Consider the following 27,005-nt stretch of genomic DNA (forward strand, 5'->3'; position numbering starts at 1 on the left):
AGTGATTTGATAATACACTCTTGTCTCTTAGTAACCCAAATAAATACTTAACCAGAGGTTGCAATAACAAAGAGAAGGTAAAACTTAAAAATGTATTAATATACTAATTCAGGGAGATAAAAGTAACTTCCATTTTCACTGGTAAAAGACAAAAAGGAAAGAGGAGGTTTACAAGTTTTCTCTCCAAAACAGAACAGACGCAGAAACTATCTGTCTGTCTCTGACAGAGGACAGATCAGGGACCATGGCCCCTTTCCACTAAGGGCACTTGGCCAACTCCATTGTTCTCTTTGCCCACTTGGTAGGTGCGAAGCTGTTCTATGAAGCCAGGATTCGGACATATGGATGGCCTTGCGTCTTTCACCAGTGACAAAGCATTGGTGAATTCAATTTCTTCAGAACTCATCAGGAAGCCGATGACAATTGCAGCAGCCCTAGAAACCCCTGCATTACAGTGCACGAGAACCACACCATCCTGAAATGACAGCAAATGAAATTCACGTTATTCACCTGAGAAAGGTAATTAAATCAATTGCACATTCTTAGCAGACTCAAAACTATAAAGTGAATAATTCATCTTGTCTGTTTATTCCACAGAATAAATATCACTGCCAAAGAAGAGGGAGAAAAAAATAATCTAACACCTGCTCTTCCCCAGGACTGAAATACTTTCTGATAATGTGGATGGAATTCTCAAAAGGCATTTTTTACAGGACCCAGTGGTCTAGCCAAATACACACAAAAACTTAGCAACTTTCCAGCACATATATATAAATAACTGGTGTCCATGGCTAAGATATCTATGTACAAAATCATTGGCAAGGAAAAAAATGATGCTGTTGGGACTATTATTCTGTAAGGAAGTAGATTAAAAATATTCTTAACTGACCAGTTAGTAAATGATGGAATGAACAACTTATAACATCCTGAAATGGAAAACGTAATGATATACCAGCAGAGAAGTCAACACATGAAAAACTTCTCAGGTAACTCGTAAATGATACTTTACAAGTGAAATGGACACAATGCAGCATGGATGCTGGTTTGGGCAATATTGCATTAATTATGAATTCAATAGATCAGATGGATCAACAGTGATACACCTTGGCCTATTGCAGGCTCTTAAAAAGTTAATGGTCTGTACTGAATGGAGCACACACCACAGAATTAAACACTTCAGCAACTTCTTTTCTCCATTCTTCATCTGGTGCAACACAGGAAAGGGTCAGGAGGGGACCATATTACTAGAAATCCTAGCCCCTTCCCCCCACCCCTGCACCCCAACACACATTATGTTACTGATGTTATGGGCCATTTGACTATTTTAGGTTTCCAAGGCAGCTCCTTCATATCTTTGTATCTGTGATAAAATTACTCTCTTGATCCACTCTATCGAATCTGCAATTGTATCTCTTTTCAAGAATGATTGGCAACAAAAAATATTTTGAAATATCTCACATCAAGTCTGCTTTCTTACAGGTGCCTATGATTTATTTTTGAGCTTTGTTTCTACGCAAGGAAAGGAAAATAATATTCACTATATACAGCTATACATGAGGAAATTTTCCCACTTTTTAAAAAAACTGGGAAGCCAGCAGGGGACTAACTCAGGGCTCCCTGAATGTGGGTCTCAGCCAGAAGGACTGAGCAGTCTAAGGGACCTCAGACAGTGGAGCCAGGATGTATCCTTGGTGCACAAAAGGACCTTGCAAACACATCCCCCATGGAGGGATAACTGCCTTAATCTAGAGACAGGAGAGAAGCCCTAGTCCCTACTTCACATGACCTGTCAGATCTACATGACCCCAACTGGATGGCATTCCCCTACATATGGAATTGGGGTGGGGGGATGGGAGGGGAGGGTGGTTAGGGTGCATGTGAGAGGGTAGAGAGGGTAAAAGGGAGGGAAGAAGGGAGGGAAGGAGGGAGGGAGAGTGAACTGGGATGGACATGTAAAATAATAAATTAAATAAGAAAATTTTTATTTTTAAAAAGTATATATGTGGGCAGGGTTGTGTATGTGTGTGGGTTTATGCACATGAGTGTAGGTGCCCATGGAGACCAGAAGAAGGCGTCCCATCCCCTGGAGCTGGAGTTACAGTGTGAGCTGCCCTGGTACTGGAAACTAACTTGGGTCCTCCAGGAGTGAGTGCTCTTAAATGGTGGGCCATCTCTCCAGCCTCTCTCATTTTGTTTCTTCTGCATTTTGCAGTACAAATAATTAAATCTATAGCTCTTCACACACCAGAGAAGCACTTTATTTCCACCCCCCCTTAACTTTTTGTTTTAAGATAGGTTCTCACTAAGTAGCCCAGGGTGGTTCTAAACTCATCTGGTACTTCTCAGTCTTCCTGCCTCAACCTTTTTTTTTTTTTTTTTTTTTTTTCATTTTGTACCAACAGCTTGTTTTGTTTTGCTTTTAGAGACAGTTTTTTTTTTTTTTTTTTTTTTTCCTTTTTTTCTGTGTAGCCATGGCTATCCTGGAGCTTGCTCTGTAAATCAGGCTGACTTTGAACTCATAGAGATCCATTTGTTTCTGTCTCTAAGTGCTGGGATTAAAGATTTGAGTCACCACCTATCAGTTAAATTTTTTAGACTTAAAGTGTTTAAAAATTATATTACCACAACTTGAAAACTACTAATATATATTACTTAGTTCAAAACAAATCTCCAGATCTTAATTTTACCTGTTTTAAAATGTTAATATTTTTCTTTCACTATTTTGTATAACTGCTTTTCCTTTTATGTGTATGTATGTTCGCCTTGTCTATGCAGTACCCTCAGAAGTCAGAATAAGGTATTAGAGTGTGTGCTGGCTAGTCTTATGTCAACTTGAACTGTCTGAAAGGAGGTAACCTCAATTGAGAAAATACCTCCATAATATCCAGCTGTAAGGAATTGTCTTAATTAGTGATTGATGGAGGAGGGCCTAGCCCATTGTGGGTTGTGCCATTCCTGGGATGGTGGTCCTGAATTCTATAAGAAAGCAGGCTGAGCAAGCCATGATGAGCAAGTCAGTAAGCAGTACCCAGCACCCCTCCATAGCCTTTGTATCCGCTCCTGTCTCTAGGATCCTGCCCTGTTTGAGTTCTTGTTCTGACTTCCTTTGATGAACAGATATGGAAGTGTAAGCCAAATAAACCCTTTCCTTCCCAATCTGCTTTATTTGGGGGGGGGAGGTGTCATGTTGTTTTGTCACAACAATAGAAATCCTAACTAAGATAGATTCCCTGGAACTCTAGTTATAGATGTACAGATTGTTATGAGTTGCCATGTGGGTACTGGGAAATGAATCTGAATCCTCTGCAGGAAAAAGTACTCTTAATGACTAAACTGACCTTCCAGCCTCCATAACATTCTTGCGAATGTCTTACCCCTGAGTGAGGAGCTATTGACAGTCAACAGGTGCTAGGGTAGGGAAGAGTCAGTTTTCTTTATAAGTGTGGTCTCTGGTAGGTTGACCACGCTCCAGTAGATGCCCCATGCCCATGTGTATATGGGTAGCACTAATTAAACTCAGTGAGTTATTTAAAAAAGTAAAAAGAAAGAGAACATGAATTTGAGAAGGGGATGTGGGAGGGATTAGTGTATGATTAAAATACATTGTATCCATGTGTAAAATTCTCAAAGAAAAAAAATAAATATTAAAAATAAAGTAAAATAAAATAATGAAATGCATCCATTTTTTTTGGGGGGGGGAGATAGTCAGACTCTGACAATCAGTGAAGCAAGATTCACATGTAACCTCCTCATGCCGATGTCTTATAGCAAGCTTCTGTAGCCCAGGTCACTGAGACAGCACTCATGACTGCCCAGACATGGTGCTGTGGTTTGGACACAGGTTGAGCATGTTCCCCTAGAAGCTTATGGTTTTGAAGCTTGGATTCATGTTGTGAGGTTAGGAGATGGTAGGACTCTGGAAGGGATATACTCCTAGTTGCAGAGTTCCCATGGGACTCCTGAGTAGTTCTTGGGGGAAGAGATTATTGTATAAGCCACACCCACCACCCTTCTTGGAGATCTGATATCACTGCTATAAACAAGTCTATAAGTGAATTCTCTGATATGCTTCTGTATCAAAAATGTATATGTAGTCCATTATATATAATAACTAGAGGAATTAATTTGAAAACTACAAACTTAACTACAATTAAAACGTAAAACAGAATTACTTATTGACAAAAACCACCATTTCAAGATACAACTTTAGGTAATAGCCATTCCAGAAGTCCTGCCTGTCAGGATGTTGGCATAGATCGAAGTTAATGTTGAAATAATATCTTGTAGACCGAACATGGTGATGCAAGCCAGGCAGTGGTGGTGTATGCCTTTAATCTCAACACTCAGGAGGCAGAGACAGGTGGATCTCTGTGAGTTCAAAGCCAGCCTGGTCTACTGAGTCCCAGGCCAGGCTCCAAAGCTATAAAGAAACCCTGTCTCCAAAACAAAACAAAACAAAACAAAATAAACAAAAAATAGAAAGTACTATCTTATGTTGGTATTCTAAAGTCTCAAAACCAGAAGATAGTTTCTAATTAGGATTTCATTTAATCTCAGTACAGCAATTTGCATTCTGCCTTAAAATTCTATGGTACAAAATGCAAGTCAGAGATATAGCTCAGCTGAGAGAGTACTTGCTTAGCAAAAACAAAGCCCCAGGTTCTATGGTAATGCACACCTGTAAGTCCAGAGCAAGGGTAGCAGAGGCAGGAAAATAAAAAGTTAAAGATCATCCTTGGCTACATAGCAAGTTCGAGGCTTCACCTAAGCTCCATGAGACCCTGAGTCATGAAGAAATAAGTAAAATTTTAATTACACAGCTATGAAATCTCTGCCTCAGTCATTCAAATGAATGAATATTCATCATCATGAATCCACTGACAAGACTAGAGCAGACTGTACCCTTTGGTCCATCTGGTCTCTTACAAATCACTCAGGATGTAGGAGCTGGTACAGCCTCAGAGAATAGTCAGCTACATATTTGCACAGGAAAACTCAGTAATGGAGGGAGTTTATCTCCTAGTGTTTCCTGGTAAGAACTCAGAAGAAACAAAACTAAATAAGTATGAAAAGTAAATTCCTCACTAAGGAAAAAAGCAATCAGAGCACCAAAAACCTGAAGGATTTCATGAGTATTAGTGGATGGAAATTTTCACAATGGTTCTTTACAAATTCATTACAATATACAGAGAGAGGGTGATGGTTTCCTGTTTTCCAATTTCTACTCCTGAAGAACTGTATCAAAACAAAACTCACCTTCAGTTTTGCTTGCTCAATAAACTCAAAACATTCTGGAAAATAAGTCAGGATATTGGTTTCAGGCACATCCAATATAGAAATGGTCTTATATGTAAACTCACTGAGGAAAGCATTTTCAACTCCATATGCAACATTGAGAATATGAGTCACCTTAGAGAAAAGAAAAAAAAAAGATAATTTTTAAGTTCTGTGATTTAGATGATCTAAAAACAGAATGCAATGTTAACTTCTGGAATAAGAATAATGAAAATTCTAACAACTCACTGAATGATACATCTCTTCTGCCTCATCCCACAACAACCACGCTCTTTTATAATGCATTCATGGCCCTTCTGTTGTATTCCTACTCCTTAGAGATCACCTCCCTCCCTGCACTAGAAATACCATGGAAATACAGGCCAGGTTGAACTTACTATCATAAGAACTGAGTGAACAATGGTGAATAATGACCTTAGCAGAAATTACTTAGCAGAATACTCACACAAAAACTTCAGTGGTTTTGTTTGTTTGTTTATTTGGTTTAGTTTGGTTTTCTATTGCAGTGAACCACAGGTGCCTATGTGTGGTGTGGCTTATGAAAGGACCCAGGAAAGGCTTTTTTTTTTTTTTTTTTTTTTTTTTTTTAAAGAAAGCCTGCCTCTACCACTCAGTGAGAGAACTGTTCGTAGATGGCCTTGGGACTTATCCATGGAGCCCTCAACTAATGCCTGTTGGAAACAGAATCAAACACCCATACATAAACACTGAGTCGAAGTAGAACTCAGATGCAGATGGAGTGGACAAGACCAGGCTGCAGAAACACATACAGACAGCTTACCTGAACAAGAAGGAGCTAAGGGCCACCAGAATGATAGCTGGGAACCCAGCATGGGACTGACTCAGCCCCTCCTGAATATGGGTCTCAGCCAGAAGGACTGAGCAGTCTAAGGGACCTCAGACAGTGGAGCCAGGATGTATCCCTGGTGCACAAAAGGACTTTGCAAACACATCCCCCATGGAGGGATAACTGCCTTAATCTAGAGACAGGAGAGAAGCCCTAGTCCCTACTTCACATGACCTGTCAGACCTACATGACCCCAACTGGATGGCATTCCCCTATATATGGAATTGGGGTGGGGGGATGGGAGTGGAGGGTGGTTAAAGTGCATGTGAGAGGGCAGAGAGGGTAAAAGGGAGGGAAAGAGGGAGGGAGGGAGGGAGGAAGGGATGGAGGGAGAGGGAACTGGGATCGACATGTAAAATAATAAATTAAATTAAAAAAAATGCTTTGACTCCAAAATTTAAGTTCAAGGACAAGTTACTGGGGAAAAGGATTTCTATTTTTGTTTCAACAGAAAATGAAAAGATGTGGATTCCTTCCAGACTAATGTGGTTTGATCAAGCCAGAGCACCTGAAACAGAGTACCAGGTGATCCTACATTCAGAACAGCTGGACAAAGCAGCCTGACAGATTACAGCCAGGATTTCTGAATCTTCTTCCAATCCCCCATGACAGGGCCCCTTACCAGCAGGAAGTAGTTTGGAAAGAACAATGCCCAAATTCCCAAATATTGTCTATAAATGTTTGTTTTCATTTAAATGGACTTGGTTATATAAAATAAATAAATAAATAATTTTAAAAAAACTAAAAAAAAGTAAAGAAATCTTATTAAATGTGACCATATTATACAAAAAAGGTCTAAATAATATATAGACAATATTGAAGTCCATCTTTAAAATTTTGAAACAAAATCTACGTGGTTCAGCCAAAAAAAAAAAAAAAAAAGAAAGCCTGCCTCTACCACTCAGTGAGAGAACTGTTCGTTGATGGTCTTGGGACAGGTTGCTCTTTATAAGTGATAGTAAGAATCATTCACTGAGGACTTTGTATTTACCCTAAATAATACTAATTTAATAGTGGAAATGAGACTGGAACTTTCTCTAGCTTTGTTAACTATTGATGTGAGAAGGCTCCTGGTAAGTGATATGGGATTAACAGAAGCCAGATTAAATATGGATCAGCAAAGTAACAAGCGATGCTGTCAGACTAGCTAAGGAGTTCATTATTTGTTATTTTCCTTTGGGAACTAACTGCAAGTATTTATCACATAACATTTTTGTTTACCACTGTCACATAATGTTCTTTATTCATAATTCAATCAATTCTTTCCTCAGAGCTGTAGATGACAAACATAAAAAGAATAAAGTCTTTATCTTCTCAAAGTCTTGGTGGTAATAACATAAGTGGTGAGAGCTAAGAGAGTAACCAAGTAGACCCCAATGGGAGGAAGAGATTAATCAGTGTGCCACTTGCCACAACCCCACCCCCAACCCCATGTGTGGGGGCAGTTGTATGTAGCTATTCTCTTGGCCTAACATCTGTGCCATTGTTGGTTGCCATGAGGCCCCAGTGAAATGTTGAACTCTCAGAGAAATCAGCTCACTCGGGGTACCCTACCCCGATGCCTTGTTTGATTCTTTTAGAGAAGATGCTCTTATCTAAAACTGTCGCATAGCAACCTGCACATCTCCCCATCAGCTCTCACCATTTTACCTATGCCAGAAACCCTCCTTTCTTTCTGCCTGATTTCAATAAACGATACATTACTGCATCCTTTAGAGCTTCCTTCCTGGTATGTGTGCCTGGAACCACACTGCTACTTCTGAACATTTCTGTAGTGACTTTCCTTAATTTTCTGTTCACCCCCACCCTCAAATTGGCCTTAAAACATACTCGACACTTTCTAAGCTCCATCCATCCATCGCCTCTTCTCTTGCCACCACTTCCTCATTGCCCCTCTACTTCTCAGCCTTCTGAAATACGGCTTACCAATTTCTTATTTGCTGCTCTACTGCCTTGAAGCGACCAAGGCAACTCTTAAAAGAAAGCATTTAACTGGAGGCTTGCTTGCAGTTTCAGAAGGTTAGTTCATGATTATCATGGCAGGAAGCATGGCAGTAGCCAGCCAGGGACCATGCTAGAGCAGTAACTGACAGCTCATCATCTGATCCACAAGTGTCAGGGAGTTAGTAAGAAGCAATGCTAGGGGAGGCTGGTATATGCACTGGCACTCAAGAATGGGTGGAACTTTGACAAGCAGACATGAGGGAAAGCCTGTCCCATACAGAACTGCCTAAGCAGAGGTAGGGAAGGTGTGCTCTCAGGGTCAAGTTCATGAGGTTGAGTGAAGGAATCTGAGAAGAACGTGAAACTGTAAAGTTGGACTACAGATCTGTATATTTAAAGCAGGTGCAATTATTTTGGCAATACTGTTAAAACAACAGCCCAAGTGATACAAATTAAACTGAATTATGCAAAATTAGGGCAATACAATTTTTCACAGGTAATGGAAGAATGGACGTCTTCTTGTATGTAGTGTCAGACATGAAACATCTGCTTACTTCATTTACCTTGTGTTTTCTCAGGAGCTCCAGATCATGAGCAGCATCCTGCGACCCTGAGGAAATAAATCATCTATTTTCAACACAAATACAATCACTCTGAATTTTCATAACACTGGGGGCAATCAATGTGGGAGGATGTCAGTTCAATTTTTGGAAGGGAAATTTGGTAATATTCACCATGAAAATTTATCTTTCCTCTATCTATCTATGGACTTCCCTATTTTGAATAATTTATACTAAATTATAGATGTTTTGGTGATTACCTCTAAAGATGTTCAACATATAACACAGAAAAACAAAACCAGCAAGCCAAACAACTCCAAGTCCAACATAGGTGCTGAGATAAATAAAAGATGGTACAATTACATAGTGAAACCTGTACAGCAATATGTACCACCAGAAATAAAATGGGTAAGGCATGGGACACATATTCTCAGTATGTAAGGAAATAAAACCATGCTACAAGGGCTTGGAAGATAACTCAGTGGGTAAAGTACTTTCTAACACAGAACCTGAGTCAGATCCCTAAAACCCACATGTAATCCAGGCATGGTGTGAAATATACAATTTAAAAAAATGTATGTATATACTTAAAAACAGGAAGTACATGGAACAAAACATTAAATGCAGGGGTTATAGGTGATTTTTTTGTTATATGAATTTTATTATTTACAACAAACACCTCTTTCTTTTATAAGAGAAAAGGGGGTATTAAGAAAGTCAGACACCCACAGCATTAAGTTCAGGCCAGCTGGAGAGGGAACACTCAGTAGCTTTGAGGTCCACGGGCTCCCACCCACACACTGTATACCACTGGTGTGTGCCTTTCACAGTCTCTCTCTGCTAAAGACAGCTCTCTACTCTCCCACACAGGGAAATGTTTATACTCAAATTCTAATCTGAGAATGGCCAGTTGGCACAGAGCAAGTTTCACAAATGATCAAACAGGACATTTATAATGGAGTTCAAGAATTTTACTTTCCTGTGGTTCCATTTCCATAAACAACATTTCCCCCTCCCCATCCATATCTGAGGACTCAGTCAGCTTTCCTCACATGATTGCAGGACCCACAAGTACACAGTGGATCCAAGCTGAGAGGTTCCTTACTAAACACACATTCTGCTTCTTCCTACTTGGAAACTGGACTTCCAAAATATGGGCATTTTGTAAATATAGATGGTGGGTTCAGAAATGGTCTGTTTTCTCTTCTTTCTGTAACTTTCTGCCAGTTTGAAATACTTCATGACTAAAACATAATTCTCAGTTTTTAACTATAATCATGTTGGGTTTGGGGATCGTGTTCAGATAAGTTCATTTTAATTTAATAGTTTAGTGAACACACCATCTTTTAACTAGTTATTTTGTTATTTCTGCTTGTATTTTAAAATAGTAAAAACTACAACATGGCTTAAATGAAATTCTTCCCTTTTCATACTTTCACTGCAAGCACACTAACTGCCTTGGTAATCAATCTCTCTCTCTCTCTCTCTCTCTCTCTCTCTCTCCTTCCCTCCCTCTTTCTTTCCTTCTCTTTTTCCCCTCTCAACTCTAAACCTGAAACAGATGGGTCAGGTTAATTTTATTTTAGAAACAGTTGGTGTATGTTCTAAATGACTTCCAAATTATAACAGCATTGACATAAACACTGTGTGTTTATGGTGTTGAGGCAAGTACTCTATTGCTGTCTCATTATGCTGCTCAAGCTGCCCTCACTCTGTAGCCCAGGCAGGCTTTGAACTAGTTATCATCCTGCCTTGGCTTCTGAAACAGCTATCATTGCAGCTAATTTAATGTATTTATTTATCCACTTACATTTTACTTTATTTTTATTTATTGTGTGTAAGAGAGAGAGAGAGAGAAAGAGAGAGAGAGAGAACGGGTGAGAAGGGGGGAGGAAGAGACAGAGACAAAGGACAAAGACAGAGTGTCTGAATGACTATGGAGGTCAGAAAAAGCTTCAGGAGGTCAAATACTGAAAAGTACTCATATAAATATTATCATTCTTGGATACAGTGAACAAGATCTGAAAACAAGATCTGAACCATCATACTCAGCCAATTAATTCACTTAAGTTATAATATTTTTCTCTGAACTGCAAAAACTATCTGGCCTTATCCATTCAATCAATTTAAAGATAGTGTTTATGACAATTCTTAAGATACATGGTATAACAATAATTTACACTGTTTGAGTTTTGTCAAGACCAGAACAACCTTATAGGATGCTTCTTCATTTAAAGCAGATGGTTTGGGGGCTGGCAAGATGGACCAGTGGGTGAGAGCACTTGTTGTTCTTGCCAGGGACCTGGTTTTGATTCTCAGCACAACCATCTATAACTCCATTTCGAGGGAATCTGATAACCTCTTCTGGTTTCTGAGATTACCACATTTGCACATGGTGGACATGTATACATACACACAATACATGTACATAAAATAAATCAACTAAAAATATTTTGAGCAGATTATTTTTGGAGGTCTAGAGAGAATAAAAGAACTGCACTACCTAATGTAAGTCTAACTGCAAACAACAGAATATAATGATAGAGGGTAAGAGCCAGTCAGACTTGTACTTGATGCCTAACTCTGCTATTTATTGAGTCTGTTACCTGTGCAAATTACTTACCCAATCTTAAAGCCCAGTCCCCATTTGTAACATGGAAACAATCCCTTCTTGGAGATCTTTATAAGAATTATATGCTATGAACACTTCCTATTGTGGGTATGTGTAACTCCTGGTTCTGTGTCCAAGTGTTAGTTTCTCATTCATAAATGTAAATTAATGCAGACCTATGCTGATTTCTAAAGAACACCATACCAGATCAACAAGATAACATGCTTTCTTCTCTTACTCTTTATGGATGGCGCTTGTATACAAATTCAGTATTTCCATATTACAAGATATGAGACCATCAGTCTCACAGCTGTATAATAGAAGACTTGTTTTCAACACACCAAAGACAAACACCATGAGTAATGTAGAAAGCACACTTTCAATGTCCTTTCAACCCCACCATGGAATCACTTCGTTTTTGCATTATTTTTTTTTAAGGACACAGTCTTTTTATAACACAAGAAGACATAACGCCCTGTTATCCTCCTGAGAAACTTAGCAAATAAAGGGAACATTTCTTCTAAAATTCAATAATCAGGTGTCAAAGTGATAAATGCCATGGTGGCAGGAATGTCCCTATTTTGTTCCTAACCTTAGAAAGTTTTCATTAGGATAGCTGACAATATTATTGTGCACAAGGGTTATTATGCACAGAGGAGGCTAATGGCAAAAGAATCCAGTGGCAAGTCAGTCTACTCACCCAGAAGCAACCAGGGCTTAATAACGCCAACTTGCAGGTCCAAGCTAAGGTCCTGCACATAGCCATAACCACCCCCACCGCTGGGCTCTGCTTCCACAACATGAACAGTGGCATCTTTCCAGCTTTCTATAATTTTCTTTCCAGTTAGCGTGGTCACCCTGGTGCACTGCTTCCTGAGATTATTCCGGGAGAATGCTTTGATTTCTTGGTTCAGGGAGTGCATTACATGAGCAGAGGAGGAAAAGCGGCAAACACAAAGAAACACTGCACTTACTGCGAGTCACTTACAGGAGCTGGCCTGCGGGGTGACAATCGCACCTCTGACAGAGAGCAGCCCAGCCCTGCTGTCTCCAGCGCCGTTGTAAGGCGAGATCTGATTGGCGGCTAAGAAACGGGACCGATTGAATACCGCTTCTCATTTGCTGACGGGAGTTCTGTGTCTTCCGGGTCCGTTCAGACGTTTCTCTGTCGGGGCTTGTCTTTGGTGTTTGATTCTGGCTTTACTTTCGACGAGGGGTGATCATTTCTGAGATTCACTTGGAGAGAGCTGGTACCTCCTGGCTCTCCAAGGGTAGTGTTTTCTGGAAATGACGATGGAGATAGCTGCTAAAGCACGAACTCTCCCACCCTGCCCCGAGCCTCCTGTGGCTCACCTGGCCTAGAGGTGCCCCAGTCGCCTCCAGGCCCAGCCCCGGCCGCTCTTTTGTCTTCCCATTTTTCTCTCTGCTGTTCCCCCTGGGAGGAACATTAACTAAATAAAACCACTAGATAAAAACCATATTAGTGTGGCTCCAACTGAAATTCAGTGTAAATAAAAGGTCCTTTTTAAATATGTTCCTAAAGATTAGCAAAGCTTAAAATTTGTGTATTCTGACTTTCCACGCCTTATATACAGAAAGCATGGCAGCAATTGGAGACATAGTTGGGGAAAATCAACTATAGAAACAGATTTGCCAAACATATGAGCAGAATGATGCCCGGGAAAGATGATTTTTTGCAAAGGAAACTGCAAGATTTCTTCAACTGAAATTTTCCTATTAACTCTTACTAAAAGGCATTTTTTACAGATAATTTGAATGCGATGTATAAAGTTAAGACTTTGAAAATGTATTCACCAGCATTACATACAAACATTTTTGTTGCTTTTGAAACTTTCTGACATTAAAGAAAGTTTATGGGCTGAGTTTTGTGTCCCTTCAAAATGAGTTGCAATTATAGGCTCAAGTGTGCTTATATTTGGAGATAGGACTTCTGGAAGGGTAAATAGTCTTATATTAAAATATATTAATGACTTCATGAACAGGGAAGAGAACTCTTCCTTCCCTTGCCCTGTACCAGGGAAAGGAAGATAAAGGACGTTGGGGGAAGTGGCTGTCGAGAAACCTGGAAGTGGGAACACACCAGGAACCTTTCAGAGGCCACCACCTCCATTTTCTATTTCTTGACCTCCAAACCACAACAGGTAAATTTCTCATGCTTATACTGCACAGTTTATAGTTTTTGTTATGGCAGCCTATGAGAGGAACCAATTTTTTTCCTTTAAATGGATTTATCTGCTCACAATACCTAGTGGGAACTCCAGAGTGAACTGTAAATTCTTTGTATCATTTAGTGAACCACAGGCTCATCAAAAACAACTCTAACCATAAGTCAATGCATGTGTTTATCTAACAACGAGCACTCACTGCACACTGCACTCTGCTAACAACTTTCACACACTTAGTGTGCAATAGACACATAACAATAATTTAGAAATGTCATTTTACTTAGACATATACATATATGTATATGAATGCATATATTATGTAATATATATTTATATAAACCCACAGTTTACAACTGGGGAAACTTGGATGCAGGGAGAGCATTTCACAACTAAATTTTGAACCACAAATAATACCTGAGAGCATTCAAGTCCAGTGCCTCAGGTTTTTTTGTTTGTTTTTCTTTTGTTTGGTTTTTGTTGTTGCTGTTTGTTTCTTTTTGTTTTGTTTTGTTTTTCGAGACAGTGTTTCTCTGTGTAACAGCCCTGGCTGTCCTGGAACTCACTCTGTAGATGAGGCTGGCCCCAAACTCACAGAGACCTACCTCCCTCTGCCTCCTGAGTGCTGGAATTAAAGGTGTGTGCTATCACCACCCAGCTTCTTTCTTCTTTACTATAGAATGCTGCTCTGCCCCTCAAAGTAGCAGTAACTGAATTAACAAGCATTAATTGAACACCAACTATGCGCTAGGTGTGGCATGGATTAAACACCAGTAACGCATCCATGTCACATTAAAAGAAGAAATGAAAAGCATTTTCCCTTAGGGTCATTTAACCAAGAGTGAGCCCAGACTTGAATTCTCTGCTTCCTGTTTCCTGTGTGTTCTGTCCTGTCTGAATCTGTGCTTGCCTGGAGGCTGTCCCCTGTATCTGTATCTGTTATTTGTGTCTGTATATATCCCTGAACCAGTGTCTAGATCTGTGTTGTCTGACTGTGTGTCTGTCCCTGTGAGTCTATCTGTTGTCTGACTGTGTGTGTGTGTGTGTGTGTGTGTGTGTGTGTGTGTGTCTAATCTGTGTGTGTATCTATTGTTTGTGTGTCTGTGTGCTCAAACTGTGTGTCTATCTTTTTGAACGCCACAGAAAGCAGCACATAGGGGAAAGAACGACATACCTTATAGAAATCTTTAACAGAGTTTTACAAGTGTTTAAACATGGCTCCAAGTGACCCAGGCAACAAACAGTACTATAAATACCATTGTTTACTGTCAATATCCAAATGCTTATTCGACATTTATGGTGGATATCCACTTTAGAATACTGCTTTTTAACTTCTGTGTTAGCTGCTTTCAGCAAATGATACACATACATTTTTATAGACTGGGGCATAGAAGAGTTCATAATTTTAGATTACAAGTATGCATTAGCTGGTGGATTTTTTCATACTGTTTTCTTAAAAATAGTTTAAACAAGCAGGCTGAGTACATGGTAAGATAGCAGTCATAAGTCTTAAGTGGCCTCAAAGTGTATTAACTCTGCCTATGAGGTCCAGCAAAATATCCAGTCTCTTAGAATGTAAGAAAAAGATTATTGTAATCATTGCCATAAGGTACTGTTATGTTTGTTACGATTATTAGGGGGCATAAAAAATTCTGCTGTTTCATGGAGATGTATTCAAGTGGAGCGAGCAAGCAGGCAGGTAGGGGTGTGTGTGTGTGTGTGTGTGTGTGTGTACCATGGAGGATTACTATTTACTATTTAAATGCTGCACAACATGGTGAAAGAACTGTGTGCTGTTTGCTACAGGTTGGAGAGAGAAGGCCTATCCAATAAAATAAGCTTTGAAATAGAGACTTGAGTAATGTGCAGAAGCCAGCCTTAGAGGTATCTGGGTAAGAGAGTCACAGGAAATGTCATGCATTTAATGTCTGTGTCGTGTACTTCAGCAAGTGTCTAGACAGGAGGGGAATGCTGAGAAGTAGGAGAGATGGGTGTAGAGGTTCAAGATATTACCAGGTGGCTTATATGGCTTTAGTGAGTTAGTTTAAAAAAAAATGTTGGAGGTGATAAGGACAGAAAGATATTAAGAACTTTGTGCTGTATTCTTAGTGAGATGGGAAGTCACTAGTGAGACCACTGGTATAATGGGCCCTATGCTGTGTTAATCAGATGCCACGAGCAAATTCCTGTTGTTTCTACTGCTGAGGATATTGCTGACCAATAAGATAACAATTTCTTCAAGGGCTACCCCAGCTTCCAAAGGCTACCATCTGTAGAGTGAATCCATGAGAGTCTGGTAAAGGTTCTCAAGAATTTATTTAGATATAAAATAGGAGTAAACACTCATTGATAAAAAAAAAAAAAAAAAAAAAAAAAAAACACTCATTGATACAGAACAAGTTCAACACCACCGCTGACCCAGCTGCCTTCATCCAGTTGTTCTGCCCAGGGGTCAAGAACACCAACAGCAAGCCACCTACTCTGCTCCAATCACCAAAGGAGAGCTCATGAAGAAGAGAGCGAGAGACCCTTCTCTCAGCTTATAAATTGTCACGTAGGCAGACAAAGACCATGCCATAGAGTTTGTTGCCCCAAAAGTCATTGACTAACCTTATCAAAATTCCACTATTATCTGAGGTCATACCCTTCTAGAGTGGATGCCATCCATGAATGATTAATGTAAGAACCTAGAGGCCTGTTCATCTTTGTCTAATTTTGTACAAGTCTAAAAGGTCACAAGTATAAGGGCTGGAGAGATGGCTCAGAGGTTAAGAGCACTAGCTGCTCTTACAGAGGTCCTGAGTTCAATTCCTAGCAACCACATGGTGGCTCACAACCATCTGTAGTGAGACCTGGTCCCTCTTCTAGTATTCAGGTATACATTCAGGAAGACCACTGTATACATAATAAATAAATAGTTTTAAAAGGTCACAACTCTAAAGGACAGGATGTGGTTGGACTAGGCTGTCAAAACATCTATATAATCACTTGACTTCTGTCTGCCCAGTCTTGCTTCCTTTCCCCTTCTATGCATACTGATCCCAAGAGTACTTTAAAAAAAGATTTTTTTTAATTTTATGTGCATGGGTATTTTATCTATCTGTACACAGCATGCTTATAGTGCCTGTTGAATAGGGTATCAAATCCCTGGGAACTGTAGTTACAAGTCAATGCCCTGTGGATGCTGGGAATTGAACCTTAGTTCTCCTGTAGAGCAGTCAGTGCTCTTAACCACTGAGCCATCTCCAGCCACCCCAAAAGTACTTTTAAAAATTGAATACTAAACTATGCTTCAATATGCTTCAAATGAAAGTGAGTTGACAAGCAATATGTTACTTATTCTGTAGAGGAAAAAAGACAGGATTAACAAAATTTGTGAGGAGGCCACTGCCATAGTCAGAAAGCAAGATGACACTTGCTTAGGCTAGAATGGTAGCAGAAACAGAAGTATAAGGCATATTCTACATATGTTCTTCAACTTAAGATTAAACTATATTCCCAAAAATCCATTTCTGTTGAAATATTGTTAGGTTGGAAATACATTTGATACACTGAACCTATTGCATATGTGAGCATAGTCACACACCCTTAGTAGAACGTTGTTTGTTTGCTCTCCTCCCAATGGTATGTTAGTTTTTACTGCCTCTGCCCAGCATTGCAAGAAAGCCTAGTAAACTACATTGCTAGTCTAGGCAAAGATAAAACTTCAAAGTACATTTTGCACAGACAATTATCACTTTTGCATCATTATAAGGCAAAAATATCATAAATCAAAACATTACAACTAGGAATAGTTGGTATATGAGAATCAAGCCACAAAGAATTGCTAATAGGATCAAAGAATATTAGGATAATTCCAAATCATTAGCATGAGAAACTGAGTAATACATTTTCCATTTATTAATAAAGAAATAAGAAACAGTTTGTGATATATTAGGTATTCTGTCTAGTCTTATGTCAATTTGACATACAAACTGGAGTTATAAAGCAGGAAAATGTAACTGAGAAAAGCCTTCATAAGATCTAGCTGTATCACATTTTCTTAATTAGTGATTGACGGAGGAGGGCCCAGACTATTGTGGGTGGCATCATCCCTGGGTTGGTGGGTCTGGGTTCTATAAGAAAGCAGACTGAGTGTTCTTTTTGAAGGGACATGGAGGAGCAGTGGATCTTGGGGAGAGGGGTCAAAAAGAGGGGAGGAGGGAGATTTCAGTTTGGATGTATTGTACGAGAACAAAATAAAAAAAAATTTTTAAAGCAGGCAAAGGGCTTGGCATCCCTACAACATCTACTTGAGGTGAGTGTGGGGTCAGATCATGTTCAACTCCACCCCATCCTTTCCTTGGAACTTACTGGGTCTGCTCTACATCTTGACTCCCCCACAAATCTGCTTGACTGGACCCACCCTGATATGCCTGACCATCCGGAGCCCGCCCTCCTCTCAGTCTTGGCCCTCCTATGCCCTCTGCTTGAGGTGAGTGTTTGGTCAGCTCAGGTCCAATACCCACCCCCCCCCCCTCCTTGGAACTTCCTGAGTCAGCTCTGCTCTTGTGGACCTGCCCAACCCTGCCAGGACTATCCGGAGCCTGCCCTCACCCCAATCTTGAATCCCCTATAACTCTACTTGAGGTGAGTCTAGAACCACCTCAGGTCCAACCTCCCCCCATCCTTTTCTTGGAACTTCCTGGGTCAGTTCTGCATCTTGACTACACTCTCTGCTTGAGTGGACCTGCCCTGGGGTGCAAGACTACCAGGAGCCGGCCCCATCTCAGCTTTGCCCCCCCCATCTTCTGGTTGAGTCTTGGCATTCTGTGTGAGAATTCCAAGAAAGTTTGGACCATTTAGAGTTATTGACATCAAAGTCCTGACCCATCTATAACCACCGTGAGGGGAGAAGAGAGAGAGAGACCCCACCTGCACCCACTGGAAGAAGGGATGGGAAGACTGCAGTACAAGAACACATTCAACAGTAGAAAGACCAATATGACACCACCAGAATGTAGGTACCCACACCAACAAGACCAGAACATACTAACTTAGATGAAGCAGAAGAAAATGACCTTAACAGCAACTTCATGAAAATGATAGAGACCTTCAAAGAGGATATGAGAAAATCCCTTAAAGAGATGGAAGAAAAAAAAAAAAAACCAAACAAACAAAACGTTAGAAGAAATAGAGGAAAAGATGAACCAAAAAAAAAAAAAAATGCAAGAATTCAACAAATCTCTTAAGAAAGCAAGGAAAGCCACGAAAAAACAATCAAACAGATAAAGGAAACAATTCAAACAGTTCAAGACCTGAAAATTGAAATAGAGACAATAAAGAAAACACAAACTGAGGGCATGCTGGAAAGATAAAAGCTGGATAAATGATCAGGAACTACAGATGCAAGCATAACCAACAGAATACAAGAGATGGAAGAGAGACTCTCTGGTGCTGAAGATAAACTGGAGGAAATAGATTCATTGGCCAAAGAAAATCTAAAACCCAACAAACCCTTAACAAAAAACATCCAGAAAATGTGGAACATTGTGAAAAGACCAAACCTAAAATAATAGGTATAGAAGAAGGTGAAGAAGCCCAGAAGGTGCAGAAAACATATCAAACAAAAATCAAAGAAGAAAACATTCCCAATCTGAAGAAAGACATGCCAATGAAAGTACAGAAGCTTACAGAACACCAGACTGTACCCTCCCCATAAAAAGGTCCCCTATCCACATAATATTCAAAACACTGAGCATACAGAATAAAGAAAGAATAGTAAGAGCGGCAAAAGAAAAAGGTCAAGTAACATAAAGGCAGACATATCAGAATTACACCTGACTTTTCCATGGAAAATCTGAAAGCCAGCAGGTCCTGGATAAATGTTCTACAAACAGTAAGAGACCACAGATACCCAGCAAAACTCTCCATCACTATAGATGGAGAACACAAGATATTCTGTGACAAAACCAGATTTACACAATACATATCCACAAATCCAGCCATGCAGAAAGTTCTGGAAGGAAAACTCCCACCCAAGGAAGTTAGCTACCCTCACAAAAACATAGGCAATAGATACTTCCAATTTACCAGAAGCCAAAAGGAAAATCAGGGTAAATCTACTTAAAATACCACCAACAACAACAAATCCAAAACAGACAAGAATTAACAATAAATGGTCCTTAATTTCCCTCAATATTAATGATCTTAACTTACCTATAAAAAGACACAGGCTAACAAAATGAATACGAAGACAGAATCCATCCTTCTGCTGGATACAAGAAACACACCTCAATTTCAAAGACAGATGTTACCTCAGTGTTAAGAGTTGGGAAAAGATTTTCCAATCAATTGGACCCAAGAGACAAGCAGGTGTAGATATCCTAATATCAAACAAATTAGACTTCAAACTAAAATCAATCAAAAGAGATGAGGAAGGTCATTTTATATTCATCACAGGAAAAATCCATCAGGACAAAGTCCCAGTTCTGAACATCTATGCCCCAAATACAAAGGTACTCACATTCATAAAAGAAACATTACTAAAATTCAAATTTCACATAAAACTTCACACACTTATAGTGGGAGACTTCAACACCTCACTCTCACCACTAGACAGGACAACCAGACAGAAACTTAACAAAGAAACAAAAGAACTAAGAGAAGTTATGACCCAGTTGGGTTTAACAGATATCTATAGAACATTCCATCCAAACATCAGTTCCTCATGGATCCTTCTCTAAAATCAACCACATACTCATCAACATAACAAACCTCAACAGGTGCAAAAATAATTGGAATAACTCCCTGTATCTTATCAGACCACCATGTTTTAAAGCTAGAATACAACAACAACACAAATTGCAGAAACCCAACAAATTCATGGAAACTGAACAACATGCAATTGCACCGTTCCTGGGTCAAGGAAGAAATAAAGAAAAAAATTAAAGACTTCCTTGAAATCAATGAGAATGAAGACACAACATAACCAAACTTATGGGACACTTTGAAAGCAGTGCTAAGAGGAAAGTTCATAGCACTAAGTGACCACATGAAGAAACTGGAGAATAGTCACATTAGAGAATTGAGAGCACAACTGAAAGTTCTAGAACAAAGAGAAGCAAACTCACCCCTGAGTGCAAACTTGTACAGCCACTCTGGAAATCAATATGGTGGCTCCTCAGGAAAATGTAATCAGTCTACCACAATATCCAGCTGTTCCACTCTTAGCCATATACCCAAAAGATGCACATTCATCCAACAAAGACATCTGTTCAACTATGTTCATAGTAGCATTATTTGTAATAGCCAGAACCTGGAGCAACTTAGATATCCCTCAACTGAAGAAAGGAAAAAGAAAATGTGGTACATTTACACAATGGAGTACTACTCAGTGGAAAAAACAAACAAACAAACAAACAAAAAAACCCAAAAACAATGGAATCTTGAAATTCTCTGGCAAATGGATGGAACTAGAAGAAACCATCCTAAATGAGGTGACCCAGTCACAAAAAGACAAACATGGTATGTATTCACTCATATATGGATTTTAGACATAGAGCAAAGGATCACCAGTCCATAATCCACATTGCCAGAGGAGATAGGAAACAAGGAGGACCCTAAGAGAGACATATATGGTCCCCCACAGAAAGGGAAAGGAACAAGATCTTCTGAGCAAATTGGGTAGTTTGGGAGGGGGAAAGGAGTTAGGAGAAAGAGAAGGTAGATAAAGGAGGGAAGAGCAGAACATGAGGGAGAAAGAAGATTGAGTTGGGGGAAAAAATAGAGGAAAACAAGAAGAGATACCATAATAGAGGGAGTCATTATAGGTTTAAAGAGAAATCTGGCACTAGGGAAATGCCAGAGATCTAGAAGGATAACCCCAACTAACAATCCAAGCAATAGTGGAGAGGCTACCTTAAATGCTTTTCCCCAATAATGAGATTGATGACTACCTTATATGCCATTCTAGAGACTTCATTAAGTAGCTGATGGAAGCAGAAGCAGACACCCACAGCTAAACACTGAGCTGCACTCCTGGAATCCAGTTGCAGAGAGGGAGAAATAATGAGCAAAGAGGTCAAGACCAGGCTGGGGAAACCCACAGAAACAGCTGACCTGAACAAGTGAGAGCTCATGGACCCCAGATTGATAGCTGGGAAATCAGCATAGGACTGACCCAGAATCCCTGAATGTGGGTCTCAGTAAGGAGGCCTGGGCAGTTTATGGGACCTCTGACAATAGAACCAGGATATATCCCTAGTGTACAAACGGACTTAGGGAGCCCATTCCCCATCGAGGGATACTCCCTTAGCCTAGGTCCTACCCCAAAAGACATTTTGTTAATCCCTCCTGAAAGGCCTCACCCTCCCTGTGGAGTGGATGGGTGATGGGATGGGGCTTTCAGGTGTCTGTGGCAGTGCATGGGAGGATGGGAGGGAGAGGGAACTGGGATCAATATGTAAAATTAAAAAATTAAAGAAAAAAAAAACCCCTGAAAACAAAAAACAATCAAAAGCAGGCAAAGGGAGCAAGCCAGTAAGCAGCACTCCTCCATGGCCTCTGCATCAGTTCCTGCCTCCAGGTTCCTGCCCTGTTTGTGTTCCTGCTTTCTTCAACTATGAACAGTGATGTGTCAGGGTAAGCCAAATAAACCCTTTTCTTCCCAACTAGTTTTTTTTTTTTTTGACATGGTGTTTTGTCACAGCAATATAAACTATAACTGGGACACTATACATATTAAAACTGTCATTTGAGTATTGATTCCAGTGGGCAACTATTCATGGGTATCAAGGTATCTTCTGAAAAATGTGCCTTTTGGCACTTAAAGATACCATTAAAGCTACTGAACTGAATGAGAAGATTTGGTGCAGAAGACTGGCAGAGAAGTCCCTATTATGGTCACATTCAGGCATCAGAAAAATGGGGAGGCCTGGGCAAAGGAGAGGTGTGAGGAGAGGTCAGAGAATGAGAGACAAAAGACTACAAACCAAAAAAAAAAAACTAAAACAAATTAGTTTTTTTGAAATTGTGTAGTCTGTTTTGTCATATGCCAAGAAATGCCATTAAGATGAATACTGAGTCTATTAGATTTAGATTAGATTTTTAGATTTAGATTTAGAGCCACCCTCAATAAAACAGGTATGTCCAGCATGGTACCAGCACATCCCTTGTAAGCTGCCAGATAACTCAGTGAGGTAGACACAATGTACTTATAGAAGAACCTCACTTAACCTGGAAATTAATGGAGCCCCTTTGGTTACAGGGTTAGGGTTTGTTTGTTAAGCTTTAGTAACAAGGTTGATTTAAAACAGCAGTGAATTACTTAAGAATGCAAGTTGTAAAGTCATATAGAATTATTTCTTACATTTTGATAGCTACAATAATTCTTGGTAATACTGTATCATACACAGAACTGTTCACAGGCCAATCTGATCTGGGAGATGTCTCATTTGAGACATCCTTCTCTGAAGATCTAGGTTTTTGTCAAGTTGACAGATCAGTCTAACAAGGACAGACATCAATACACTCATCTTTCAACATTATCAAGTTTAATGCATCATTTTCAGGAGAGGAACTAAGGTCTAGAAAAATAAACCAATTTGCCAAATGTCATATTACTTATGTTCTCAGATCCCTCGATTCAATATATATAATGCATATTATAGTGTATGGAAAGCATTTTAAGGGTAAAACTGTTCTCAAAGCTAGCCTGGGAACAGAGGTGCTGGCAGAAGCACCATTCATGGTCCTGTAGTGCTTGCTGGAGAGAAGGAAACAAAATGTCATGAGAACCAGGCCAGAGAGAAAAGGAGGCATTTCACCCATGGGGCGGCATTGCCTGTGTTCCACCATGATCAACAAGGGGTCATCCTGGGAGAGGGGAACTCCCCTTCAGGAGTGTCATTTAACCTCTGGGTTGCACGTGGTCATTCTAACTTTAATGAGAGCACAATCACATGAAGATTAGGATGAGGTCAGGATAGTAACACTCCCTTGTGTAGGGTGGAGACTCACGAGGCTCCTCCCTTCCCTGAAACTGTATGATGAGGTCACTGACTGTGGGTGGAACTCCCCAGCTATGCAGCTTTTCCTGAGTCTTCCACAAGACTGGGAGTCCAGTGGTGCAACAGTCTATCACACTTAAACTGTTGGAGTCTCTCACACTTCTGTTAGAGTCTCTCACACTTCTGTAACTAATCCCAGTAAATTCACTGATTCATCAAAAGGGACTCAAATAGACTCAGTGCTATTTCTGTCTGAAGTGATCAGATATTTAATTTTTTTAGGTCTCCCCAGGAGAAGAAATGAAACATTTGACACCCCAAACAGGGCTTCCAGAATCAAAAATGAGAGAGACCATCATAGTGGAAATTCTGATGTAGCCATCTTCATCTATGTGGTGGGATAATGTGACTCCTAACTTTACAGGCCCCACTATGAGAAGTAAAACATTTGGCTGAGTCTGAACTGTCTACTCAGAGGTAATGAGCCTATGTAATGGGGGGATTAAAATGTGAAATAAGCATATAGGAGGTATCCTCCATGCTAGGTTCTGATTTGGAAGAAAAAGCAGGCAACAATGAAGATAGGAATAGTCACTGGCTTGCCATCTCTCTTGGCTGTGGGGGTGTAAAGGACAGACAAAGGGGCTGTTTGAGTTATTCAAGGTAATGGTGGTAAGATTTGTGTCTAGCCAGATTTCTTAGAGGAAATTTTTACAAAAAGCTAGATGCTGCACTTGTAAGCAGTTTTGATGAAGGTGTGAACGTGAGGAGAGAACAATGCTTCCCACTGTACTGTGTTACAAAGGGAGAGGACCACCCAAGGCACTTCCTAATGGTATAACAAGGGCTTCTTATAGGCAATGATCACACAGGGGTGAGATGAAATCATGGTGACCTCTGAAAGCACCAGGGGCAATGGGCTGTTGTGGGTCTATAAGGAGTCAAAGCAGATCAAATAAGAAGGTTAAGCTTGATCTGTTGGTAGACCATTCACCCAAACGGTCTCCTGTAAGAATGCATTATGAAGATGGATATACCTCTAGGAAATATACTGCATATCACACTTGGAGAAATTCTGTCTGCAGGTGCAAGTTGTAACGTTGGTCAAGTATGGTTGGGTAAAACTGGAGCCAAAAAGTTGATAGAATGGTTATCCAGTGTGAGGTCATTTCAGTGGCAAAGTATGGCCAATGAGGAGCCCAGATAGCTTTAAGGAAACAACATGGTTTAGGAAGGGCTAAAAGAAGCAGATGCCCTGACCAACACTGTTCTGCTGTGATGGGAGATGTCCTTCTCTATGCAGGGGATATGTGTTTATCTTATTGGTTGATGAATAAAGCTGTTTTGGCCAATGGACAGGCAAGATTTATCCAGGTGGGAAATCCAAACAGGGACAAAGAAAGGTAGTAGGTGGTATCAAAGTGATGCATATAGCCACCAGAGAGGTAGAACGCCTGAGCATTCTCTGGTAAGATAAGACCACATGAAGATGCTCAAATTAATAATAATTGGTTAAATAATTAAGAGAGAGCTACTCAGTAAGAAGCCTAAGTCATTAGCTAAACAATTGTAACTGATACTAAGCTTCAGAGTGGTTATTCCTTAAGCATCTGTGAGACCCAGTGGGCAGAGGAAAACTGGTCCAGTGGGAGTGAGATAAGCAAAGAAAATCTCAACCTACACTTCTGTACTCACTATTAGTTTTTAAAATTGTTTTCTCCCACTTTCTGATCAATTGAAAAATCATCATCATCATCATCATCATCATCATTATTATTATGTGTGTGAGAGAAACATATTTACAGAATGACATCTCCCATCAGCAGGTATCTGTTCATGCAATGGCTTATGTGTGAGAGTCAGAAGACATTGTATAATCCGTTCTCTCCTTGCACCTTTAAATTAGTTCTCCTGGTTGAAATCCATCTCCAGGCTTGTGCAGCACATTCCCACTGAGCCATATTGCTGGCCCCATTACTTTTGTTGACAGAGAAACTGATACAAGTGATGAGTATCTTTTTAGACTTGTGTGTGTGTGTGTGTGTGTGTGTGTGTGTGTGTGTGTGTGTGTGTTTGTTTTATACAAACACAGGACTCACCTCAAAGGGAAAAAGGGAGTTAAAGGAATGTTTATTTTTAGACGTGAGTGACAATGGCCCCCAAACAGACTGAAGTTATCTTGAATGATATGGGCCATGCTAAAGTGGTTTTTTTGAAAACTTTAAAGTTATAAAACAAATGAAAATCATAAGTCAAGTTATTTCCTAGGCACATTGGTGAGGTCATCAAGGAGATGGGTTACAGCCAACTGGGGGACTTTCCACCATCAGCTTTAGATGATTTCTAATAAGAGCCTTAGCTAGTGGGTGTTGGAGCTGGTTATCTGCTATAGGTTTTAACTGGTAGTCACAAGGATGTTAGACCACGGGCCTGGAGAGATGGTGCAGTCATTATGAGCACTAGCTGTTCTTGCAAAGGATCCAGGCTCAATCCTCAGCACCCACATGGTGTCACACAACCATCTGTAGCTGTGATTCATGAGATCTTTCATCATCTACTGGTCCCTTTGGGTACCAGGCACTCTGAGTTGTAGTCACCTTTAACGTAGGGGTGGCTTTTTCTCTTCAATTCAAGGCTCCCCTGATGTATTATTGTCACATTTTGTGCACATGAAGGACAAATGTTAGTATAGTACCACCCACATTTAGGATGGGACTTGCCATTTCACTTAACCTAATTAATAAATCCCTCACAAATATGTCTAGAAGTTGTATCTATGGTGAACCTAAATTTCTCAAGTTGATAAGATTAACTATCGCAATCATTCCTAACTGTTTATGTCACCCTTGGCTGTATACTATGAAATATTTCATTCAGTACTTGGAATATTTAAAATAATTCATTATTTTTAATTAAGTTTATTGGGGGATGATTTTGTAACTATATCTTTATGTGGAGGTTTTGATTTTTACAAAGATTGGTCTTTCTTATCTATTTTAGTCACTGTTCTATTGCTGTGAAGGCACACCATTACCAAGACAACTCTTTTTTGTTTGTTTTTACATCCCAATCAAAGTTTCCCCTCCCCCCTTCCCAGTTCTTCCCACCCCCTCCCACCCCCACCACACTGCACCTACTGTTCCTCCACCATTTCTCTTCAGATACAGGCAGGCTTCCCATGGATATGAACCAGCCATGGTATATCAACTTACAGTGGGACTCAGTACATCCTCTTCTATTAAGACTGGATGAGGCAATCTGGTAGGAGGAATGGGTTACAAAAGCTAGCAAAACTGTCAGGGATAGCCCCTGCTTTCACTGTTAGGAGTCCTCCATGAAGACCAAGATATACAACTGTAACATATATGCAGAGGGCTTAGGTTAGTCCCTGGTGTTCATGGTCAGGGAACCCCTATGAACTCAGGTGAGTTGGTTCTGTGGGTTTTCTTATGGTGCCCTTGACACCACTGGGTTCTACAATCCTTCCTTCCACACTACTGCAGTATTCCCCAAGATCCACCTAATGTTTAGTTGTGGGTCTCTGAACCAAGGCAACTTGTATGAAAAAAAAAAAAC

The 27,005-nt window shown here is 40.0% G+C and overlaps 1 protein-coding gene across 1 annotated transcript; it reads right to left on the minus strand.

Moving 5' to 3' along the window:
* Nucleotides 1-148: 148 nt before the first annotated feature.
* Nucleotides 149-12,282, minus strand: Dusp19 (dual specificity phosphatase 19). Its single transcript, XM_051184377.1, has 4 exons — nucleotides 11,958-12,282; nucleotides 8,650-8,696; nucleotides 5,257-5,409; nucleotides 149-475 (listed from the first exon to the last, which is right to left on the minus strand). The coding sequence occupies exons 1-4, from the start codon at nucleotides 12,178-12,180 to the stop codon at nucleotides 236-238; spliced, it is 663 nt and encodes a 220-aa protein (XP_051040334.1). The 5' UTR covers nucleotides 12,181-12,282; the 3' UTR covers nucleotides 149-235.
* Between the last annotated feature and the right edge of the window lie 14,723 nt (nucleotides 12,283-27,005).

This window comes from Phodopus roborovskii, unplaced genomic scaffold, assembly GCF_943737965.1.
Source record: "Phodopus roborovskii unplaced genomic scaffold, PHOROB, whole genome shotgun sequence".
NCBI lineage: Eukaryota > Metazoa > Chordata > Mammalia > Rodentia > Cricetidae > Phodopus > Phodopus roborovskii.

What these genes read in the sequence shown, in the direction of transcription:
- Dusp19 (XM_051184377.1), bottom strand. Translation starts at nt 12,180, where the DNA reads ATGCACTCCCTGAACCAAGAAATCAAAGCATTCTCCCGGAATAATCTC. An exon ending in AGCTCCTGAGAAAACACAAG is followed by an intron (nt 5,410 to 8,649) that starts GTAAATGAAGTA and finishes CTTTTCTCTAAG; the next exon opens with GTGACTCATATTCTCAATGT. An exon ending in TTGAGCAAGCAAAACTGAAG is followed by an intron (nt 476 to 5,256) that starts GTGAGTTTTGTT and finishes CTGTCATTTCAG; the next exon opens with GATGGTGTGGTTCTCGTGCA.